The following is a 24,878-nucleotide window of genomic DNA, read 5'->3' as shown; positions in this document are numbered from 1 at the left end:
ACATCACTACAAAGGACTGGAGTCGGACATGTGTTCCCAAAGCCCAGGTTCTGACACCATCTGCGCCCCACTTCTGAGGGCCCTTACCACCAGCCCAGGCCTTCCGCCTGTAGAGATCCTCCACCATGTCCGAGACCTTCTTGATGTTCTCCTGGACCTTCCTCTGCAACATGTGGCTGTGCTCTTTGGAGCCCAGGTGGCTGCGGACCCACACGTTCTGCTCCATGTCCTGCACCACCAGCTTGCCTTCATCAATAGCCGGGTCCACCTTCTTGTGGAAAAAGTCTGAGTACTTCTGGTAGGCCGCTTGCTGCCTCTGGTGGCTTTGCAGGCGGATGTGCTGCTCGTAAGACTCACTGCTCCTCTCCCGACCTTGCTCGTCTTCCAGCTCGGCCCCGGAAAGGGCCACAGCCTCAGGAGCCGCTCCCTCAAATGCCTGATCAGAGCCGAAATAGTTCTCGGGCCCACGGGTGAACTTCACCCCACACAGGTCACACTGGGTCCTGTCCACATCGGCCTTTTTGAAGCTCCCAGCCCCGGGTTCCCTGCCCTCCTCCCTGAAGTGCTCGGCCTGGGCCCCCACCCTCCTCCTCCAGCTGATGCACAGGGACACCACCAGGTACGCCCTCCGCAGCTTCCGCTGGATGGAGGCCTTCCGCTGCTTCTGCGACAGGATGGTGGCAAGGAGGTGGTCCCGGTCTTCCAAGGCCAGCTCCTCCATCTCGTCCTGACCTACCTCGCACTCGGGTTCGACAAAGTAGCCCATGGGGTCCTCGGAGAACAGGCGGTTCAGTCTGACCTCCTCGTGGTAGAGGCCTCGGACAGTGGTCCCTTTGGTGTGCCCGCTGTCCCACTGCCAGTGGCAGTCCATCAGGTATTCTTCATCCCGCTCAAAGAGCAGGTCCTGCAGCACCTCCACCACAGACTTCACATTGACTGCCAGCTGCACCCGATTCACTGCTCTGAGGAGCCTCTCGGGGACCTGGCCCGGGAAGTCCCTGCTCATCAGCTGCAGCCTGGCCTTGATCTCCTGGAAGTGGCTTGACAGAAGAGGCTGGCATGACGGCTGCAGCACCCCCTCAGTGTTCACAAGCATCACCAAGCACAGCACCAGGGTCCGCTCTGCCTCCCCGGACACCAGGTAGTCAATTTCACTGAAGGCATCGAGCAGGACATTGAAGTTCTTGTTCTCGTGGCCGCAGAGCACCTTGACGAGGTAGGACAGGTGGAACTGGAAATTCTGAATGGCTCTGGTCACATCCTTGGGTCTGTATTCCTGAATGATGGCGAACACATCCCCAGGCTCCCGGTCCTTCTTGCTGAACAGGAACTCCCAGTAGTGCAACAGTGCGATGTAGCTCTTAGGGAGGCACAGGATGGCGTTCTTCCAGAGGCGGGCCAGAACCGCCCCACAGTGGATGAACTGGAACTCCAGCAGGGCCACCGTGTTCCCAATGCTGGGGATGAGTGGCTCTTTGCACCTCTTGACAAGGACGTTCATGAAACGGAAAAAGCGCCTCTTGTAGTCTTCTGGGTTCCTGCACACGTAGAACTGGTGGATGGAATCCTCCAGCAGCCGGATGAAGCACAGGTGGGTCTTCTCCACGCTCTCATCATCCTTGTTGGGCGTCAGCATGCCAAATTTCCCTTCTATTCCTTTCATCCTGCTGCTTCTCCCCATGCTCCTTCCCTCTTTTTCAGCCTGGAGGGCTTTGAGTTCCCGGTTGTACTGGTCCTCCTCCTGGTGGAGCAGCTTTTCAAGCTCATCAGGGTAGCTAGAAGAGAGAAGGAAAGCTTGCATGGCGCTCAGCCACAGGTCTGTGGACTCCCGGCGGCTTCGAGCCCTTTCGTTTTGAAATAGGACATGGATGTACTCTTTCAGGGCAGACCTGTAGGACCAGAAGGATCTGTAACGTGGTTTCAGGACTTCTTTGCATGCCATGGGGTTTTCTGACAATACTCTCTGATGGAAATGCTTAGGGAAGAGGACATTCAGCAGGGATTTGCAAAGGCCATATTTATCCGGAGACAAAATATAATCGATTTCTTCAAGTTCTTCAGCTAAGACTTTAGGGAATACTTTTTTGGCTTCCAAAAGCAATCCGCTAATCGCCACCAGGTGTATTTTTGTCTGAACCAAACACTTGGCCTCATGACGTCGCAAAGGCCTGTGGAAATCTTCACAGTGTTCATCCTCGCATTTTAAGCCCACGATAAACCTCGTGCAGACGCCCAGGTAGGTCTTCCCAAGCAGGCTCCCTGTGATCTGACACAGCCTGCTCAGAAGGTGTTTGTTTAAGGCTAATTTCACCTGGTCCGTCATTATCAAGAAATGCTCTTTCGTTTTCTTCTCTCTCAAGTTCAAATCCAGGTCAGAAATGATTCTTGATATGTGTCCGGGGTTGTTCTGAGCTATCTGGCAGTACTTGGCATCCACCTGCGAAATCCCAAAAAACTCAAAGCAAGACTTGACCATCTCCTTCTCGGCGTTGTTGGTCACTCTTTTGAGGGCCCTGACCAGACTGAGAAGGACCTCCAGGCCCGCCGGAGCCAGGGCCAGGACATCCTCGGGCTGGGCCTCACAGCGGCTGGTGGCTTCGTAGAGCGCCTCCACTGCCCCTGCCGAGTGGTTGAGGGTGTCAAACGTCAGGAAGGCGTCCTTGAGCTTTGGAAAGTCTCTCAGGATCACCCCCTGCAGGAAGTGGGCCTCGGCGATGCCGGACACCTGATTGGTCTGATGGCAGAGGTCCAGGGCTTCTCTGAGGATGGCCTTGGTATGGTCGACATCGGAATCCCTGGCCATGTTGAGGCGGGCGGCTGCCAGCAGACATGAGGCCTGGAAGTCCTTGTCGGCAGTGAGCCTGGCAGCCTCTAAGAAGCAGCCATGTTGCTTCATCAGCAGGGCGGCCTCTTCCCTCCGACCTTCCCTGTTGAGCAGGTCGGCAGCCTCTGCAAGCCGCTTCCGAGACTTCAGAAACACCAGCTGGTCTTCCGTGTCGAGCTTTGAGAGCACAGCCATCATCTCCTTTATCTTATTCGTGCTCAGGTACTTGGCTGCAGCTTCCAAGTAAAACTGGCTGGCTGAATAGGAGAGCTTGGGAATGGGATGGGTCTTGGCCCTTAGCATTTCTTCATACCTGCAATGACAGACAGACAACACCAATGTCAACTCAGTACCACCCAGCAGAAACTTTACAAAATGCAGCACAGAACAACTCATCATAAAATGACCACTTGTAGATAGGACCTGCAGAATAGGACCTAAAGTTATCCAGCATCTTTATCAAGGCTTCATTTTACACTGATAAAATTAATTCTTTATTCCTCGAAGGAACCAAGCAATAGTATGCTTAATTAATGAAATATAGTGGAGTTGCAGAAAAAGAAAAAATACTAAAAAAAAAACACAAAAAAGAAACACACACACAAAAGAACAAACCCCTCCCAAAAGCCAAAAAAAGAATAAAAAACAAAAAAAGAAAAAATAAACAAAAAAGAAAAAAAAGAAATATAGTGGAGTTGCAACCTAGGCAAGTAACAATTATGTTGGAAAGTCAATCTGTAAGGCAGAAATTATGCATAGCCAAAATCATCCTTGAAAAAAATCCCTTAAACTTGCATAAAAGCTTGCTAATCACTTTGGGTTCACAACCCTGTTGAGTCTGATACCTGATTAATGAGAAAGAGTGGAGATGGGGGCTGCAGACACACCAGCCATTACATCAATCTTCCTCTTATTAACCAACCCGTGACTTTTCTCTTTTGCCAGGAATGTAAGCGGTTGAGTTAGTGTGAGATGAATGAAGCCCCGAAGTCACCAAAGTCAAGCTCCTCTTGACTCTGCTGATCCAAGTGAGTATACCCCACATATGAATTTTCAAGGCATTGGGCCAATCCAATGAAACATGCTTACTTTTGAACTCTCACAGGAGACAAAACACATTTCCTCACAACCAGAGAGGTGCCCAGGGACCTCCTGCTGCCCCAGGGTCATCTCACAAATATCAGATCCCTTCGTATAACAGGCCCTCTGTGAAGGGGTGTAACTGAGGATTAGCCTCTCTTGTGAGTTTTGGCTGATGGAGTAGGGGGTATTTACAGCAAGTTTAAAAATTTTTTGGGACCTCCCTTGTGGTCCAGTGGTTAAGACTCCATGCTTCCACTGCAGGGGGCCTGGGTTCGATCCCTGGTCAGAGAACTAAGATTTTCCTCATGTCACGCAGCATGGCCAAAGGAAAAAAAAATCTTAAACTACATATGGGAACATATGTATATGTATAACTGATTCACTTTGTTATAAAGCAGAAACTAACACACCATTGTAAAGCAATTATACCCCAATAAAGATGTTTAAAAAAAAATCTTAAACTAAGAAAATTTACTTAGGTATTTTCTTTTCAAATCTAAAATGTCCTCATTACGTTTTGAGTCAGGCCAGTTAGCAATTGAATTCTACATACACTATATAGAGAATTCAAAAGACACAGAAAAATCAAGTGTGAGGCTCCAATTAGTACTGATGACATTAGATCTCAACTCAACATATCATTAAAAAGAGTCAGTTGAATACCTCAGGAAAGCTGATAAAGATAAACAAAATAATGAGAGACCCCAAAAAAATGTTTCTGGGGAAAATCTATGATTATTCAATGCTCTCCTGGAAAAGTGAGAACAGATTAACTAAATAATTGAAAGTACAATAAAACCCTCTCAGGTGGTTTTGTCATATGGCCTCACAAGGGAATTGGCCTGGTTGATTACTCAGCGTACACAGCACCCAATCAATGTCACAGGGGGCACCCTGTTACGGATGACAGTTTGTGTCCCCTAAAATTCATATGTTGAAGCCCTAACCCTTAGTGTGGTTGTATTTGGAGATGAGGCTTCTAAGGGAGTAATTAAGGTTAAATGAGGTCATAAGGGTGGAGCCTTGATCTAATAGGATTAGTGTCCTAATAAGAAGAGACACCAGGGAATTCCCTGGTGGTCCAGTGGTTAGGACTCTGTGCTTTCACTGCCAAGGCCCGGGTTCAATCCCTGGTCGGGGAACTAAGATCTCACAAGCCGCGCAATGTGGCCAAACAAGAAAAAAGAAAAGAAAAAACAAAAAAAGAAGAGACACCAGAGAGGGAGCTCTCTGTCGCCCACAATCTCTCTCTCCCTCCATGCTTAAACACCAGGGGAAGTCCACGTGAGGACATAGCAAGAAGGCAGCTGTCTGCAAGCCAGGAAGAGAGCTCCCACCAGTAATCCAATTGACTGGAGCCTTGATCGTGGACTTCTAACCTCCAAAACTGTGAGAAAATAAAATAAATTTCTGTTGTTTAAGCCACCCGATCTATGGCATTTCATTATGGCAGCCTGAGCTGACTAATACATACACACTGTGTATATCTTCCACATAATGGAACCAAAGACCTGGATAAAGGAATATGCTCAATTACCAACCTTGACACTGGACACCTTCTTTTCCATTTCCAAAAATAAAACTCAATTTCTTTATCTAGGTGTTGGTTACACAGGTGTATTTACTTTGTGAAAATTACATGCTTTTAAAAAATATATGATATACTTTAATAAATGCTAACTTTAATATAAACTTCAAACACCTGGTCAATCATGTTCATTTTGTCACATGTATAATTTGATAGAAAGCAAAGAAAATACAGAACTAAGCCACAGCCTACTTTTCCAGGAGCTGTTGAGCAGAAATACAGAACAGCAGACTCTACAATTCTAGCTGTTACACTCCACCAGGAAGACCTCCGACAGGCATCAACCACATGCTGTTTCTAGATTCCTTGTCATCCATTAACCCCACCCATCTGCACTTCACCTTTGGAACATCAGTTAGGCTGAAGGCTCAAGGAGGCTCTACCGGGCCATGTATGAAACTTGTGTGTCCTACAACTGAGGGCATGTGTATATACGTATCATACACATATGTATCAGGGCCTGGCTGGGCATCTGCCAGTAAACCATGATGAAGCAGAATCCTGACCGCCCACTAGTACTCTGACCTCTATCCATCCACACATCAGTGAAATTGTCAACTCAGCAGGTAAAGGTGGAGAGGATAGAACTATCATTAAGCACGAAATTGCTGGGCATGTTATAGACACTCGTAACGCATCCTTCATCTTCTTCTGCCCCCTCTCCCCAGGACGCTGTATTCAAGGAGTTCTTGACTCAGCACGGAGGTCACCACCCAAGTGGAAGGAGGGTGACTTGGTCAAGTCACTTCAGAAGAGCAAGACAACACCTACTCAAGGAGCAACAGGAGGGCAGGGCTTGGGGGTATCTGGCGGAGAAAGGAAGAGAATAAAACCACTTACTTTTCCACTGCCACAGCAGCTTCTTCAAAAAGTTCCTCTTGGCAGTACATTTTGAGGGCTAGATCAAATTCCTGAATCTGCTCAAAGCATCTGAAAGCATCTTTGTAGCACTGGCTTCGCTTATAGAAGGAGGCGGCATCTCTTATCTAGGACAGAGTAAAATTTTACTCAGAGTATTTATAATATAACTTTTCATCTTAAAAGTAAACCAACACCATGAATAATAAAGAGGATGTCTGCGATTTATTAGAATCTAGTGAAAAACACTAAAACATAGGTAATTTAGGAAAACTACTGCTTTATAGGGAGAAAAATAAAGTGAAATCCCAACCTCACACCATACACAGATGGAAGCTCCAGATGGGTTAAAGGTCTAAGTGAGAAAGCTATTGGAGGAGAATGTATGAGAATATCTTTGTGACCTTGAGGTAAAGAAAGTCTTCAACAAAACTCAAAACACATGAACTTTGGGGGAGAAATTGATGGATTTGATTACAGTTGACCCTTGAACAACACAGGTTTGACCTGCATGGGTCCACTTATGCAAGGATGTTTTTTGACAATAAATACTACAGTGTGATATGGTCTGCAGTTGGTTGAATTCCTGATATGAAACCAAGGGTACAGAGGAACCTCGGATATGGAGGGACAACTATAAATTATATGTGGATTTTCAGCTGCATGAAGGGTCAGTGCCCCAATACCTGCACTGTTCAAGGGTCAGCTATACATCAAAACTGTTCAACAAAGAGCACATCAAATAAAGTTAACACAGAGAAGACAAACATTAACATCTAGCCCAGCACTGTCAGACAGAGCCTTCTGTGAAGATGGAAATGTTCTGTATCTATCTAGCCAATACGGTAGCCACTAGCCACGTGGGAACAGTGAGCACAGGAAACGTGTGGATAGTGTAACCGAGGAACTGTATTTTTGATTTCATTTAGTTAATGTTATTATAAATTGCCACATGTGGCCACTGGCTACTGTACTAGAGTGGACAGGTCTAGAACACAAAACGGATTCCTGCAAACACAAGAAAAAGACCTTCCAGAAAACTAGGCAAAGGGTATGAACTGGCAGTCTGCAGTGGGGGGAACTTAAATGACTAACAAATAAATGAAGATGCTCAACCTTGCTAATAACCAGAGAAACGTAAATTAAAGCCACAGTGAGATACATCCATGAGGTCTGCAAAAATTAGAAAATCAGAACCCTCTGAACGTGGTCATGGATATGGGGCACAAGGACCCCTCATGCACGGAGTGGTACAGCTGCTCTGGAAAGCAAAGTGGCTTTCAACTTTCACTTGGTGAAATTAAACACATGCGCCCCCTGGGGTCAGCAAAACCACTCCTAGCAGTTCACAGCACTGGAAGGGGATGCGCTGTGTCATAATACTTGTGTGTGGCAGCTGGGAGTTGGTGGCGACTTGGATGTTCACCACGAGGGAAATGGGTAAGTCAAACGCACTGGATGCCCATTCTGGAATACGAACAGTGGTCAGACACCTGGCTGGGCCTTAACACCATAGCGGAGGGTGGAAAAAGTAGCAAACAGAACAAGATGCTATTTAGATAAGCTTAAAACAAATATGTACAGAGAATACAATACTATTTATTCTTCGGTTATGCACGTGGATGGGGACATATATTAACTGCATTGGAATGGCAGCCAATGAGAAGAGAATGGAAATGGCCATGAGGAGGAAGAGGATGAAGAATATAAAACGATGGTGGGTTTACGTGAACAGAAGAGTATATTCCACTCCTCTTCCTCTCACGTTTCCTGTCCAGCTTATCAGTTAATCGCGTTGGCTTGGCTCTCCCAGCATTTCCCAGACAGGACCCCTTCCTAGCCCCTCCACCACCATGGAGGCAATCCAAGCCGTAGCATCTCAGCCTAAGCCACTGTTCACCCCTCCGAACTGGCCTTTCCGCTTCTACTTTTGCTGCCTACAGAGCTCTCCACAGAGCATCCCAATAATTCGTTTCATGTCACCCCTCCAATCAAAACCTTCCACTGGCTCCCCCTCACCCCGGAACAAATCCAGTCCCTACCATGGACCACAAGGTCCTACCTGATTTGTTTCTGCCACACTCTCTGGCTCATTTTACCAGTTCGACCCCACTCACTCTGCTTTGGCCAAACTGGCTTCCTTGCTGTTTTCAAACTCGCCCGTACGCTCCCACCTTGGGGGCTTTTATCTGCCATGTCCTCCGGAGGCAGCTGTTCTCGTGGTCTTCCTGCAGAAGTCAGCTCCCTGACCCCGCCTGCACCTAAAACAGCAACGCTTGACACCCCCTCTCCCCTCCCCCAGCCCTCATCCCCGCTGACATCTTCTGTCCTATTGGCTCTGTCACCTCTCTCCCACACTAGAAAGGAAAACTACAAAGGCAGAGGCCCCTGCTCTGCTGCCTGTTGGTTGCCACGCGCCCACAGTGCCTGGTACACACTGCGGGGGGCAGCGGGGGGCTACCTATTTGTTGAATATTTCATTTCCTAACTCGACTGGCTGCACCTGACATCCAAAGAGAAAACAGAATCAAAATGGAACAAAACAAAATGCATATGCCAGACTCTCTAATAAATCTCAGCTGGGTTTTATTTAACGAGACAAGCTACACGAAATGCCAAAATACGAACAAGATCCAGGTGTGAGGTTCTTCTATGTCCAGAGACCTCACAGACCAGGGAGCTACTAGACCCATTGCCCCACATCAATCAAACCCCATAACCATAACACCTAGCCACCTTTACCTCTCCTTGACAAGGCTGACTACTCAGAAGAAAACCCCCAGGGTGAACGCAGGCCCCCTTAGGTGCAAGCGTGCACCCAACTGGGTCGAGAGAGAGGAGGGCTGGCTCTAAGCAGGCCCCCCCACCCCGGGTCTCTGGGCTCCTGCCGCCCAGAGCAAGGGCCCTGAGAGGTTTCCAGGGAAACCAGTGTTGACCTCTGGAGAGGCAGGAAGCAGGCAAGGCAGAGGAATCCCTGAAAGGAAAACTTCTGCTCCCACAGCCACTTCACAAACCCTTCTCCCCAGGGTCAGCACACGTCTGGGGACTGTGAACAGGGAGGCGGTGTGGCCTAAGGATTTTGCAAAGGGTGGTCAACTTGAATCATGCTGGCTAGTTTGGTGGGATGACCACAAGAGGTCTGATGCTGTCTGAGGGTCGAAAATCCTGCCAGGGAGGGGCCTGAGCAAAGAAAGGGACCAGACTCCTCCCCAGCTGGGGCTCAGAGCTACTGGAATGTGCTGGCAAGAGAAGGCGGAAGGAGCTGGCACCGGTGGTCAACCCTGGGGACGTGAGGAAGGCCAGCAGCCTGTGTCTCCAGGACCAGGGCGGCCTCCATATCCTGAAGGCTCTGAGGTCCTGGAGAAGGGAACGCGGCCGGACATCTGGCCTGCTGGGCCCCACCCCGCTTTCAGAGGTGGAGCTCGGCGGGCCTCGGGGAGGCAAGGTGAGCAGACAAGGAAAGGGGCTCTGGCTTAGCCGGGATGGGCACTGTCAGGCAAAGAGGGGAAAGCAACAGGTTCAGGCCTGTCCCCTGTTGCTGTCACTGCTTAGGGCCCAAGGGGGTGCCTTGGAGATGGAGGCCGGGGGACAAAGGAACATGGAGAGTTCAGAAACCATTTTAGTTCCTGGAATCTTATGACCCAAACTTCCTTCACACGCTGAAATCCCCATTCCACCCCCTTCTCCCACATGCTAACTAGTCACGTCCCATACTAAACATGGGGCAGGGAGGGCAGCTTTGGGACGGCCTTATCTTCTCTGACACTGACTTGGGGCCACACTTCAAACTTCCCAGGAGGTCCCACCTCCACCCAGCCCAATGCCCAGGGTGCTCTGAGGGTCCAGGAGTTCCTCCAGTTCACATACAGACATGAACAGCCCCCTCCCTACTGGACGGTCATAACACCTGACGCAGGAGGAAATGCAGTAGCTGCAGCCGGGAACCCTACAGCAGCATCCGTGGTGAGGACCAGATGGTTCCACATCCAACCCACCACAACGGATACGGTAAAAATGAACTGCTTCGTATTATTTATGATAGCCAAGATATGGAAGCAACCTAAGTGTCCATCAGCAAAGGAATGGATAAAGAAGATGTGGTACATATATACAATGGAATACTACTCAGCCATAAAAAAGAATACTGCTCAGCCATTTGCAGTAACATGGATGGAGAGTACTGTGCTGAGTGAAAAAAGTCAGACAGAGAAAGACAAATACAGTATGATATCACTTGTATGTGGAATCTAAAAAATACAACAAACTAGTGAACAAAACATAAAAGGAGGAGACTCACAGATTTAGAGAACAAACTAGTGGTTACCAGTGGGGGAGAGGGGCAAGACAGAAGTAGAAGATTAAGAGGTACAAAGTATTAGGTAAAAAATAAGCTTCGGGCTTCTCTGGTGGTGCAGTGGTTCAGTCCGCCTGCCGATGCAGGGGACACGGGTTCGTGCCCCGGTCCGGGAAGATCTCACATGCTGCAGAGCGGCTAGGCCTGTGAGCCATGGCCGCTGAGCCTGTGCTCCGCAACGGGAGAGGCCACAACAGTGAAAGGCCCGTGTACCGCAAAATAAATAAATAAATAAATAAGCTTCAAGGATAGGGGCTTCCCTGGTGGCGCAGTGGTTAAGAGTCTGCCTGCCAATGCATGGGACACGGGTTTGAGCCCTGGTCTGGGAGGATCCCACGTGCTGTGGAACAAGTAAGCCTGTGCGCCACAACTACTGAACCTGTGCTCTAGAGCCCTCGTGCCACAACTGCTGAAGGCCAGGCGCCTAGAGCCTATGCTCTGCAACAAGAGAAGCGACCACAATGAGAAGACTGCGCACCGCAACGAAGAGTAGCCCCCGCTCACTGCAACTAGAGAAGGCCCACGGGCAGCAACAAAGACCTAACGCAGCCAAAAATAAATAAATTAAATAATAAAATTTAAAAAGTATATATATATATATTTTAAAAAGCTACAAGGATATATTGTACAACATGGGGAATATAGCCAATATTTTATAATAACTATAAATGGAGTATAACCTTTAGAAATTGTGAACCACTATATTGTACACCTGTAACTTACATATTACTGTACATCAGCTATACTTCAATTTAAAATTTTTTTAATTAAAATTTTAAAAATGAACTGCTTTATGTACAGCATTGTGACTGTAGTTAATAACAGTGTAGCGTGTATTTGAAAGTTGCTAAGAAAGTAGATCTTTTAAAATTTTTATTTATTTTTGTTTTATTATTTTTTATCAAAGTATAGTTCACTTACAATATTATATTAGTTTCAGGTATACAACACAGTTATTTGATATTTTTATAGATTACACGCTATACAAAGTTATTATGAAATACTGGCTATATTCCCTGTGCGGTACATTACATCCTGTACTTATTTATTTTACACCTGGTAGTTTGTACCTCTTAATCCTCTTCACTTATTTTGCCCCTACTTCCACTCCTCTCTGGTAACCACTGGTATGTCCTCTCTATCAGTGAGTCTGCTCCTGTTTTGTTATCTTTGTTCATTTGTTTTATTTTTTAGATTCCACATGTAAATGAAAACGATCTTAAATGTTCTCATCACAAGAAAAAAGATCATCACTATGTGTTGTGACGGACATTAACTAAACACTGCGGTGATCATTTTGCAATTTATGTATATAATGAATCATTATGCTGTATAACTAAAACCAATTTGATATTATATACATCAATTATATCTCAATAAAAAGAAGAAAAATGAATCACTATGAAAATCATCACCTCTCGGATGTCACAACCATGCCAAATTGCCATAAAAATCTCTGTCTACTTTCCTCTTTGGAGTTTATCTTGTTACAGATAATAAGTGTCTGTGGCCTGTGCCAGCCTGCAGACCACACTGTGAGCCCTGTGCTCTGGACCAGCAACTCTGTCCACTAGCGCTTCTAGAATAATGGAAATGTTCTATCACAACGTGCACCTGAGATGTGGCTCGTGAGACTGCAGAAGTGAATTTCTGACTTTATTACATTTTAGTTAACCTAAATGTTTAATTAAGTAGCCACATGTGGCTAGTGGCTGCCAGATTGGTCAGTGCAGATCTAGAGTAATTGCTGGGACACAGAGAAAACACCATGTAACTGCCAGACCGTCCCCCCAGGCTGACTCCAGACTGAACATGGAGAAAGAAAAGGCAGGAATATTCTTAAACCCATCTTCCCTTTGATGTGAACATTTGGCCTCCCTGTGGTTAATAATGGGTCGCAAACATTCACAGACATGGACGGACACACACACACACACACACACACACACACACACACACACACACACACACAGAGTCCCTGAAACCATCTAAATGTTCGAGCAGATGGAGGAAGAAGGGCCACCCACAGAGTCGACAGGGCCAGCCTCTCCCTCTTGGGAGGACGGAAGCCCTTCCTGACACAGGCGGAGGCTGGGGGCCACCTTTCCATCTGCCCCACGGAGCCCAGTTCTCCTAGGAGCAGCCGTGGGCCAGACGTACCTTTCCCAGCCTCTCGCACAGCTGGGCACACAGCTGGAACTCCTTGGCGTAGCTCAGACACTTAAGGGACAGCTTTGGCTCCTTGCACTCCAGATACGTCTTGGCCAGTTCCAAATACTCCACCTGCTTTTCCCTGGGAGGGGGAAATAGAACAGAGTTTCCATGGAATGTGATACCAGTAGATTGAACCTGCAGCTCTCTCTCAGAGCAAACCTGAAATGACCCCCGAGGCTCTTACTTGGGGCTGACTTTCTTGGATTTCATGTTCAGGGCGGTGCTGTGGGCCAGAGCCAGCTTCTCCTTTTCCAATGCACCTCCCTTTTGGAAACACTTGGCTGCAACCTGGAATAGACCAAAGGTTTCTGTTTCCAGCAAGGTCGCAGAGGTGACACAGGAACAAGAGTTAAAGCACACATTCCATGTTTTCACGGACAAAGCACTGGGTCTCACCCCAGCCAAATCCGTGAGGGAGGGGCAGGAAGGTGCTGAAACACTAAAGAAAACAGCCTCAATTGGGACTGACATATACACATTGCTACATGTAAAATAGATATAACTAATAAGGACCTACTTATAGCACAGGGAACTCTACTCAATACTCTGTAATGACCTATGTGGGAAAAGAATCTAAAAAAGAGTGGATATATGTGTGTGTATAACTTACTATGCTGTGTGCCTAAAACTAACACAACGCTGTACATCAATTATACTCCAATAAAAATTTTTAAAAAAGAAAAGAAAAAACAGCCCCAGAGGATAAAGCCTAATTGTGTTACCAGCTAACACTTTGGACTCAAAGCTTCCCTTTGGAAACACCTAGGAGCCATGGAAAAGGCACATCAGACATATTTTTACAGGTCACCGTAATAACACCCTCATCTGATCTTCAATAGCCGCGTGTGAGATGTTTCATCCTTCCCACACTATTTGGTAGCAACCTCAAGTCAAGGACATGGAGAAACTGGCCCAAGGTTGCCCAGTGGCTTTTCTGGGCTCAACATAGGTCCCCTCTAGTTGGTAACAACTAGTGGGCAGTGTTGGCAGAGCAGCAGCAGTGCACCTATTATGGTAGAAACGGGGACAGAGATGGTGTCCCAACACATCCCAGAAGATGACTGACCAGATCCTTGGCACATGCAGACCTGTACGCTGCAAAGAGAAGATGGGCAGACAAGTGTCCCAGGGGAGTCAGCCTGCTCCCTGCTCCCCACCAGCAGAAAGTTGCTGACATCATGTCTCCAAGTACGGACTACAGGGCAGAAAGTTCATGTTCTGCCCAGCATGTAGGGATTAGGCCTCAGTGTGGGCAAGAGAAGGATTAAGTGGCACTTACTGATAACACAGGCAGGATGGCATCTCTCCCCCCGGGCTCTCTGTTCCAGCCTCCCCAGCCCCGTGGGCCTCCTTTCATTCCTGTGACACGCGAAATGCTCCTTTCTGCCACAGGGACTTTGCACACACTCTTCCCTCCGAGTGAAATGCTCTTCCATCCCTCCTCTGCCTGCTTAACGTCATGTACCCTACAGGTCCCAGCTCAAGGCTCCCACTCAAAGTAGCCTTCTCTGGCCACACCGTCTAGGACAGGCGGTTCTGGAGGCAGCTTGTCATTCACATGTGACATCGGGAACCGCTGGCACTGTGCCCTTTTCTGTATACCTGTCCTGCCCACTGTCACATCCCCATGACCTAAACGCAATGCTGGGCCCACAGCTCCACAGGATATGCTGAATGAATGGATCTCAAGGGTTTCCACTTGTATGGTGGTTCTGAGACACTTACTGACATGCAGCCCCAAACAATATACTTCCTGAGTCCCAAAGCCCTTTCGCGGAGTCAAAATAAAGTCAGGTGAGGGGGAGGCTTTTTATAACATTCTCATCTGTGCTACTCCCCTCAAAAGATTTTGGATTCAAACATTCAAAAGGTATCTTTCAAGGGATAAAGAATTGGAAATCCACGGGCAATACATATAAACACCAGCTGTGTTCTGAAGCGAGAAAGGGAAAGACTTTATAGGTTTCTAATTTCATACCCACACCTGCTGCCCACATTGTCCTGCCCTATCCCCTCTCCGAAAAAAAAAATCTTGGTTTTATAACAACAGCCAGGTGTTTAGTATTCCTTGCCAATTACAACAAGGATGGGCAGTGAATACAGTGCAGGGCTCAGTCAACTTCTGCAGCTGCATATTTATGGAAACACTATCCCGACACGACTAAACACACAACAGTGCAAACTGTTTTCTCCTCCCTTACACCTGATGGCAGGGGTGACCACAGGCCTTCACCCCTCTCTGTATCCATCCTAGCCCCCTTATGGAGCAACTCTGCAGCTTCCCCCATCGGGAGTGCAGCCTGTTCCCCATCCCTCCCGACAGAAGGATTCCTCAGCGGGCAGAGGCCAGGACCCTTCCTCTTCCTATGATCACACGCTGGCACTTGGCCAAAAGGAAGGCTTGTCATGACCGCATGGGGGTGGTGGGGAGCGGGACAGGGAGATCTCTGCATGGCGGGTGACCTGATGTCGCAGAAGGGGCAGCAGCACAAGTACCATGACCCCGACCCCCTCCCCGTCCTGGTGACAAATGCAGAGATGAGAAACCTGCTGGTGAGGCTTGACGAGGCCACAGGTCACCCAGACCTCTCTCTCCTTACCTTCCAGCACTGGTGTTTAGCATAGTAATCTCCTTGGGCGATCCACTCCGCAGGGGTTGAGGTTTTAACAAACATGCTATCGTCGAGGTCTAAAATGAAAGAGAAACGTGGGTTTGCTTCTCTGGGGATCCCTTCACTGAAACCTGTTATGGGCTCTATTTTGTTCCCCTACACCCAAAATTTCAAGTGTTGAAGTCCTAACCCCCAGTCGCTTGGAATGTGACTGTATTTGGAGACAAGGGTCTTTAAAGAGGTGATTAAGGTAAAATGAGGTCATATGGGTGGGCCCTGATCCAATGTGACTGGCATCCTTATAAGAAGAGGAGATTAACACATACGAACAGACACAGGGGGCTCACACAGAGAAAAGGCCATCTACAGCCAAGGAGAGAGGCCTCAGAAGAAATCAAACCACTGACAGCTTTATTGATCTTAGACTTCTAGGCTCCAGAACTGAGACAATAATTTCTGTTGTGTAAGCCACCCTGTCTGTGGTATTTGTTATGGTGGCCTGAGCAAACGAACACACCTACGTTGTCTGTCTAGCATTCATGTAAGGCAGAGTGTAGCTTACCAAGCCAGGTTGTAGTGGGTTTTGGGAGAAGGAGGTGGAGGTGAGAAAAGATGCTCTTTGATTTTTGAACTTTGGTCTGCCTTCCCTTCCTAGGGATACGAATTAGAAGACAGACAGCAATTTCCAGTTCCTCCTTGAAAACCCAAAGCCATGTAGCTCTTGGCAAACTCCCATGCCGGGGCCTTAGCAGGGGAAAAGTGACAGTATTTCCAAATGTGCAGACTTTGCCCTCATCACCTCAAGCGATCTGACACATTCTGGTTGGCGGACGTTGACCACTGCCACCACCTGCTATTGGTCCCGTCTGTCAGCCTCAGCAGCTGGCGGTGACTGCACTGGCCCCCCTTGCCGAGGACCCCCGAGCACCGCCAGCGGTGGTGGGGGTGGGGGCGGAGGCGACACTCTCTGGGGATTCCGAGCCACAGCTTCACAAAACACACAAAAGGCTGAATATCAGGACGACGCGGAAGTCAAATCTGAGCCGGAAAGGTCAGAGTCCCCTCAGCCAACAGAGGTCAACCAGAGGGGCCAGGCAGACAGGCCAGCTTTGTTTAGGTGGTGCAAAAACACACGCCAGGGCTTCCCCGGTGGCGCAGTGGTTGAGAATCTGCCTGCCAACGCAGGCGACACAGGTTCGAGCCCTGGTCTGGGAAGAGCCCACCTGCCGCGGAGCAACTGGGCCCGTGAGCCACAACTACTGAGCCTGCGCGTCTGGAGCCTGTGCTCCGCAACAAGAGAGGGCGCAGTAGTGAGAGGCCCGCGCACCGCAATGAAGAGCGGCCCCCGCTTGCCACAACTGGAGAAAGCCCTCGCACAGAAACGAAGACCCAACACATCCATAAATAAATAAATAATTAAAACAAAACAAAACAAAAAAAACACATGCCAATCCTTGCAGCCCCCCGCACGCACTGTGTGCAAAGCTGACTTTGCAGCATCTTGTTCTGGTGCTGTGTGCACTGTGAGTGTCCAGGTGACATCTTATTTCCACAGCAAAGCCCCACACAGTATCTCTGCATCTGGCCGGTGACCTCTACTGGTGCCGCGCTGAAGACACCCCCAAATGCAAAGTCACCACACTCGTCCCCAGCTCCTCAGAACAGTGAGAACAGATGTCCTCAAAGACTTTACCACGTGCAAGTCGTAACTCACAATTAAGATGGGACTTTTCCTTGCATTCTTAATGCAAACAAGAGATAATATTAATTGCAATCCTTTTTCATTTTGAATTTTTAAATTAAAAAAAATCGCCAATCTTGATCTCTTATAATGGGTTGCCAGAACATATTGTGAGAATAAAAGGACTCGGAGCTGCGGGGAGGAATAAGAACCACCACGGTAGGTCAACGCGCTCGTTTTCCTTTTAGTAGAGGAAGTGGAGGCCCAGGGGGAGAAAGTGTTAGCTGAATTAAGTCCCACGGCTGCACAGGTGGAAAGTTCTAATGAGAAGCCAGGTTAACCCCAAGCCTTAGACTTTTCACATTATAGCACCACAGTCAGGTCCCAGGAATAGAGCTTCTAATCCTGGTCCCCAACTGAGCCATTGGCTGTAACCAGAAACAGTCTCCGTAAAACTGGCTGGAAAATGCTCAGGAAACCAACAAACCTCTCTGCAGCCACAGAGCCGTGGGCTTTCCCCCATCTTTGGAGAAATGCACCATGGCCTGGAGCAGCCAACTCAACAGCTAACCCCCAAGAAACAGAACAATTTTCTTCTTCATGAGGGCTGATTATTTATCTCCCAGTTATCCCATCAGGAGACCTTCATTCCATTTTTTAATTAGCTAGCCTTTGTAACTTATGAAAAACAATACATAATGATGTTGTTTTTTTTTTTAAAAACACTGCAAGCAGCACAGAAATGGTGAAAAGTTAAAGAGGTCCACATCTAGTTAACAATCTCACACCCACCGGTCCCAGCACCAGAGGAGCCACTGCAGACACTTTCACCTTCACGGACACTTAAGTCATTTTTAGTTTCTTATCATTACAAACGGGGCTGTAAGGAGCGCTCTCGTGCATGTTATCTTAGAGATTGTATAAAAGAGTATCTCTGGATAGATCCTTAGAAGTGGAATTACCGGGTCAAAAGGTAGGTGCATTTTTTATTTTGATAGATATTGCCAAACAGCTGTCCAAAAGTCCACAGTTAATTTGTATTCTCCCAGCAAAGCCTACTTTGTCTATCCTTTGTCCATGATCCTTACCTTTTAGGACAAATAAAAGTTCTTCCCTGAAGGAGTTAACCCTCCCACTCTCATTACAACTTCAGTCTCCCACACACTTTAGCAATAAATAGGAACACTCATGTCTCAGAAGAATGTGGAAAGAAAGTGTTTTCCAAAAACGATACCCTTTACCCTCGGCCACAGGGCAGCTGAGAGTAACATGCTTTCTGTCCAACAGCCAGAATATTTTAATGAGCGCTTACCTTTATTTTCATCCATTTTCACGACTTCGACAAAATTCCTTTTCATGAAATATTTGAAAGCAGGAGCCCGTTTCTCTGGGTTTTCGTCAAAGATCCAGAGGTTGACCCGAGCCCGGGTGATGGCCGTGTAGAGCTGCTTCAGCTCCCCGTTCAGGAGCTAAAGACAAGATGAGGACCAAGGCATGAGCCTTCAGGCTACAATACAACGTGTCTCACTTCAACGGGCTTATTCTGATTTTGGAGGAATATTCAAAAAGTAAGTTTTATGAAGTACAGCCCAGGCCTGAGCAGGACGTGGGGAGCCCACTGTGGCCGCAGCACAGGGAAGCGAACTCTAGCGAGGGGGGCAGTGTTAGTACAGGCCCACCCTTGAATCTGCTGTACTTGTCCACTTTGAAATAATTATAGATCCCTAGGAGGTTACAAAGATATTGCAGAGAGGTCCCATGTACCTTTCACTCAGTTTATCCCAAAAGTCACATCCTACGCAATTACTGTAACTTATTTTTAAAAATTGGAGCAGTGGGAATTCCCTGGAAGTCCAGGGGTGAGGACTCCACACTTTCACTGGCAAGGGCCAGGGTTCAATCCCTGGTCGGGGAACTAAGATCCCACAAGCTGCACAGTGCGGCCAAAATTTAAAAAAAAATAAAAAATTAAAAAAATGGAGCAGTCCCACGCTGCTACTGTGACTACTATTAGCACTATATTACTCCTGACCTACCCCATGACTGAGGACTCTGGGTATAAGGGGACTATGTCTTAGACTCAGGGAGGACCTCCTTGATTAAATCATGCACATTTCAAAACAACGGATTTGTGGCTACCCAGAGGTCTGCACAGCTTGGTGATGATTTAACATCTATGTGCAGAGCCTTCCAGGTAGTTACAGAAATAACCGGATAACTGCTCTTCTATTTATTTGTTTTCTACTATGTAGGAGACATAAAACTAGGACAGCAGTTTCTCCCAAAGCTTTTGGTTTTTGCCGGTTCGGTTTTCTGTGGTATTGCCCTCACTCTCGAGGCCTCTGTCGGCCTTCGTCGGTCTAGAACTCCACAGAGCTTTTCGGCTCTGGCCTACTTCTCGGTGATGTAGTGGGACGCCCAGGGGAAGGGAGACAGGGTCCCTTCACAGACAAGGCTGGAAGACAATGGTCTCCACTGACTACAGTCACGGACTTCACTTCTGAGTTCCCCGTCAGCCATGTCAGAGTTTCTGAACAGAGCTCCAGAGGCGAACAGAAGGTGCTACCCTCCCCCTTTGGCGCCCCACATCAAGCCTGGCTCTCTGCTGAGAAGAGGGGGTCGCCAGCGCTGAGCCCACCACATTCCCTTTCCCATCCTCCACCCCCTAGTGCTGACGGACAGGAAGACCCGCAGCACAGGCTCCATCTTTAACCCCATCTTATCGGCCAAGCCCTGCTTACTGGCTCCCTGTCAAGCAAGCTCATGGACCCCTGGCTGATACTCACCTTGTACATTTCTGGATTCACCATGAAAGCCCCGCCCTGAGAGGAGCTGCATTTCTCTAGGGGCACCTCAATCAGCCGACGGCTTTCCTCTCTGGACTCAGAGGATGAAGGGGTAAATGAGGAAATGATCTTCCATTCCTTGTAAGCCTGAACAACAAAGACAAATGAAAGACCAGCAGAATATGCTTCTGCAGTGCACACCCAGCCTCCCTGGGCCTCACAGAGAACTGAGCCCCCTTTGCCTGGCACGGCGGCCAGGCCTTCAGCACCAGCTGTGAGGAGGTGGCCATCCTATGGCTTCAGAGTGGGGGTCGGGGCCCAGGTGGTGCAGGCAGGGATCAGGGCAGCTACCGGGAAGACCCCCAGACACTCAGCTAAGACGGCCAAGAAGCAGGCACATGTGCTTACTTCTAGCACGAGTGTTTATGGCCTGGAGGTTCCTGTTGTTGAAAGAATGTCCACAAGCAGAATGGAGAGAGAAAACCAGTATCCTCACCTCTTTTCACAATGTGTTTAAAAAATGCCACTTAGGGTCAGTCATTAAGACACATGTGACGCTTAGGGTGGTACCCGCGGTGTCCATCCATGTTGTCACAAATGGCAAAATATCAACTCTATGGTGACAAATGGAAACTAAATTTTTTTTTAAGTTTTATTTTTCCTTCCTTCCTTCCTTCCTTCAATTTTTTGGCCATGCCACGCAGCATGTGGGATCTTAGTTCCCTAAGTCCCAGAAACTAAATTTTTGGTGGTAAGCATGCTGTAGGCTATATAGAAGTAGAAATACAATCTTGTACACGAGCGACTTATATAATGTTATAAACCAGTGTTGCCTCAATAAAAAATAAGTCTAAAAAATATAAATACAAAATAATTTGTGTTAAGCTTTGGGTTTCATATGACTAAGAGTCACAAATAACCAAGATAATAAAAATATAATTACTGCTGTTACATGTGGATAGTTTAGCCATGTTTAAATGAGTAATAAAGATGTAATAATTCATAAATTATTTTTACATCTATTCTATAAAATAGAGTCTTGCCCTTATGTCAGCAAAATTACTAGTTGTGTTATAACCGAATTTTCACATAATTTGTGTTATATTAAATGCCCAGGATTAAGAGATGTAATTGCATTCAAAGTGTAAATAATTTGAAACATTTTCACTGAACATATGAATGCTAGGAAATGTAAGAATAAAAAATTAAAATTATTTTCTTATGATATAAAAAAAAGACATGTGACAAAATTTCCTAACCAAGTGATCCAATCAAGGACGGAGCTCGGGAATTCCTTGGCAGTCCAGTGGTTAGGACTCTGCACTTCCACTGCAGAGGGCCCAGGTTCAATCCCTGGTTGAGGAACTAAGATCCCGCAAGCCACAAGGCCCCCCCGTCCCCCCAAAAAAAGGATGGAGTGAAATTCAGGAGCCGTGGGGTATGCTGTGCAAGGTGGACTCTGAGGTCAGATGGAACAAATTAAATCTCGATTTGTCCACTTATTATGTGACCTTGAACAAATGCCTCTTCTAGGTCTCATTTTCCTGTTCTGTAAAATGTGGATGACAGAACTAACCACATTGTTGGAAAAATAAAAGGAGATAATCAATGTCAAGTGTCTCTACAATGCTCGATAAAGAGTTGACATTTTAGCCATTTTCCCCTTTACCCAAATCAAACCACAAAACCACGGTGACTTGTAGATCAGGGTCTGTAAATTTTTTTGCTAAAGGGTCAGATGATAAATATTTTTGGCTTTGTGGGCTATATGGTCTCTATTGCAACTACTCTACTCCGCTACTGTAGAGCAAAAGCAGCTCTAGTCAACAGTAAATGAACGGGCAAGTGTGATGAAATGAAACGTTATCTTTTGACACTAAAATTGAATTTAATACTAAATTTTCGCATGCCACAGGATATGATTTTCCTTTTGATTTTTTTAACCATTTAAAAATGTAAAAACCATTCTTAGCTCACAGGCAGTGAGCTGGGTTTAGCCCCCAGGCCATAGTTTGTAGACCCTGGGGAGGCAAACGTGACCAGATTATACACAGTATCTACAGTGAAGAATTCCCATGAAGTTTCAGATTTCATACTTTATTGTGTGTCTTGGGGGAGTAGGTAGTCAATTCTCCTATCCTTCAGTTTTTTATAAAATGGTGCTACTTGCCACCTATGTATCTTTTCAAGGATGATGGAAAGGTGGAGTAGATACAGTTCATTACCTCCCTTCAGTTCCTCTATAATGTAAACTCTATAAACATTAGGTTAGGGACTTCCCTGGTGGCTCAGTGGTTAGAATCTGCCTGCCAATGCAGGGGGCATGGGTTCAAGCCTTGGGCCGGGAAGATCCCACATGCTGCAGAGCAACTAAGCCCATGCGCCACAACTACTGAGACTGCGCTCTAGAGCTGGTGAGCCGCAACTACTGAGCCCACATGCCACAACTACTGAAGCCCGCACGCCTAGAGCCCGGACTCCGCAACAAAGACAAGCCACAGCAATGAGAAGCCCATGCACCACAATAAAGAGTAGCAACCGCTCTCCACAACTAGAGAAAGGCCACATGCAGCAACGAAGACCCAAACGCAGCCAAAAATAAATAATAAAATAAAATAAATAAATTAAAAAAAACACATTAGGTTAAATGCTTTAAATACTATCTATTAAATAAGAGTGGTTATGCTACTAACCAATTAGGGAATTAATCACCAGGTTATGAGAAGAGATGTGAGTCATGTAATCAATTTTAGTAGTTGAAAGTTAAAAAAAAAAAATCTTCAGGACACATCTGTGACTATCTTTTCATCTTCGTAAAGCTGTTTACCCAACTTAATTGTTTGCCAAAGAAAGCAGGCAAGAGACACGCATGCTAACACCTGAGGAGGTCCGGCAGACAGCGGGAGGTGCAGGCGGCCTGAACTTGGAAGGCCAGTGAAGCACCTGTATCTTTTTTTTTTTTTTGCGGCACACGGGCCTCTCACTGTTGTGTCCTCTCCCGTTGCGGAGCACAGGCTCCGGACGCGCAGGCTCAGCGGCCACGGCTCACGGGCCCAGCCGCTCTGTGGCATGTGGGATCTTCCCGGACCGGGGCACGAACCCGTGTCCCCTGCATCGGCAGGCAGACTCTCAACCACTGCGTCACCAGGGAAGCCCAAAGCACCTGTAACTTAAAACTGCTCGAAGGAGACACAGAAGCTGCTCGTATGGCACACGACTAACCTGTTTCCATGAATAAAACACATTTCACTCTCAAGACAGAGCCTCCTAGGAGCGAGCACGTGTTTACAGCAAGAATACAGGCCTGCAGCACTCCCGGCAATAAAAGGAAGAAGCATCTAGAAGTCTTCCAGCTTCTTCTCTGGGGATTAGTAATTATGAAGGAAAAGGACTTAGACTCTACCAGCAAGGCTTCTTTTGTGGGGCCTGTTCTCTAGATTAGTTCAGCAACTCTTAAAAATTGTGGTTTTGAAAGCCTCTCCTGTCCTGGTCACACATGAGTGTGAAGGAAGGGACTCCCCACTGGGGCAGAGTGTCAATGGCAAGCACCCCTCCAAGTCCCCACAGGAGGAGAGTTTGGAGGTGACCAGAGAATGACTTCCCCTCCCCCAAATGAGGCAAAATCCTACAAGAGAAGGCCTTGATATAACCATTCCTTGGTTCCTTTCTCATCTCAGAAGATGACCCTGGTGTCCATGTGGTTGAACAGGTAACAGTGAATCCTCTGAAGCCAGGGCCATAAGAAGCCCCCTACACACACACACACACACACACACACACACACACACACACAGCACCTTCCAGATACATAAACGGCGGTGGAAGAGGAGGCCAGGGATGGAGAGAGGAGTCCTCCACAGTCTCCCATGTCAAACAGCAAGTACTGTTCAGCAGCCTTCACCCATCACCCCCAAAAGAAACCCCACGTGAGCAGCCAGACCACAGACGCATGGGGACTCCTGTGACCTCTGTTTTTCCTCTCCTTTGATTGTAGCATCTCCTCTCATTTGCTGACTGGTGCCTTTTGGTCCTGTGGTTGTGAATGATAAACTGAGGGTGTGCTTTGTGCTGGGGAATGCACGATTCCATTCCCTGGTAATTGGGAGGCATCACATCAGAAGTCTTTTTAGAATTCTCATTCTGTGTATAGGATGACGTGGATGTTACCACAAGACTTAATTTGTGATTGTTTTAATTTCATGCAACTCACTGATCCCTTGGTGGGAGCTTAGGGTCAAGGGATCCAAGATTGTGCCATTCCAGGGTCAGGGTGAAAGAGAATTAAGTAGATTTTTCTTTCACAAACAGAGTTGACCACAAGTTACCGATCCATAAGTCCAGAGCTCCTGGAGCTTCTTACTAGCACAAGCATACAACTGGCACTTAATAAAGGACACGAACAACAAAGTCTTACCCTTTCCTCTTTTAGGAGAGCCTCGGTCCAACCATGACCAATGAATGTATTATGAGAAAAAAAAAAGTTAGTCCTCGGAGATTAAAAATGGTTCCAGGATTAATGAGAATGCATCTGATTTTATCAGAAAAGTCAATAGAAAAGGAGTGCACTTAAGGTATGGTAATGATATATTCATTGTGGAAGGTTCTGGAAGCCGATTTGCATGCAGGGTATTAAAAGGAAGGGAGTACAGTGGAAAGATCTTGAGATTTGGAATTCAAAGCATCTGAGTTCATCTCCGAGCTCTGCCACCTACATTACGACTACAGGCAACTTATGTAACTTCCATGACCCTCAGCCTTATGTGTAGAATGAGAGTAATAAAAATACACACAATGTCAGAGGGTTGGTGGAGGATAAATTGAGACAATGCCTTCAAAAAGCACTTTATAAACTGTAAAACATCCATAGCAATATTAGTC

The 24,878-nt window shown here is 47.1% G+C and overlaps 1 protein-coding gene, 1 long non-coding RNA gene and 1 other non-coding gene across 5 annotated transcripts in view; 2 read left to right on the top strand and 1 right to left on the bottom strand.

Moving 5' to 3' along the window:
• The window catches only part of TRANK1 (tetratricopeptide repeat and ankyrin repeat containing 1), a 65,636-nt gene that overhangs the window by 3,646 nt on the left and 37,112 nt on the right, over positions 1-24,878 (bottom strand). For all 3 annotated transcript variants that reach the window (XM_019946960.3, XM_019946961.3, XM_073810992.1), the window contains 7 exons: positions 20,001-20,147; positions 18,527-18,683; positions 15,522-15,610; positions 13,106-13,209; positions 12,868-13,000; positions 6,336-6,481; positions 88-3,137 (listed from right to left, as the gene is read on the bottom strand). In XM_019946960.3, coding sequence (XP_019802519.2) covers positions 88-3,137; positions 6,336-6,481; positions 12,868-13,000; positions 13,106-13,209; positions 15,522-15,610; positions 18,527-18,683; positions 20,001-20,147 — 3,826 coding nt within the window. The remainder of the gene's footprint in view (positions 1-87; positions 3,138-6,335; positions 6,482-12,867; positions 13,001-13,105; positions 13,210-15,521; positions 15,611-18,526; positions 18,684-20,000; positions 20,148-24,878) is intronic.
• LOC109552028 (uncharacterized) lies at positions 1,466-6,368 on the top strand. The gene is made up of 4 exons (XR_002178762.3): positions 1,466-1,591; positions 3,770-3,852; positions 5,181-5,296; positions 6,164-6,368. It is a non-coding gene; the product is annotated as an uncharacterized lncRNA (long non-coding RNA).
• TRNAG-UCC (transfer RNA glycine (anticodon UCC)) lies at positions 21,293-21,365 on the top strand. The gene has a single exon. It is a non-coding gene; the product is annotated as a tRNA-Gly (tRNA).

The sequence above is a fragment of the Tursiops truncatus genome, chromosome 10 (assembly GCF_011762595.2).
Source record: "Tursiops truncatus isolate mTurTru1 chromosome 10, mTurTru1.mat.Y, whole genome shotgun sequence".
Lineage (NCBI taxonomy): Eukaryota > Metazoa > Chordata > Mammalia > Artiodactyla > Delphinidae > Tursiops > Tursiops truncatus.
This window is presented reverse-complemented; position numbering and strand designations above follow the sequence as displayed.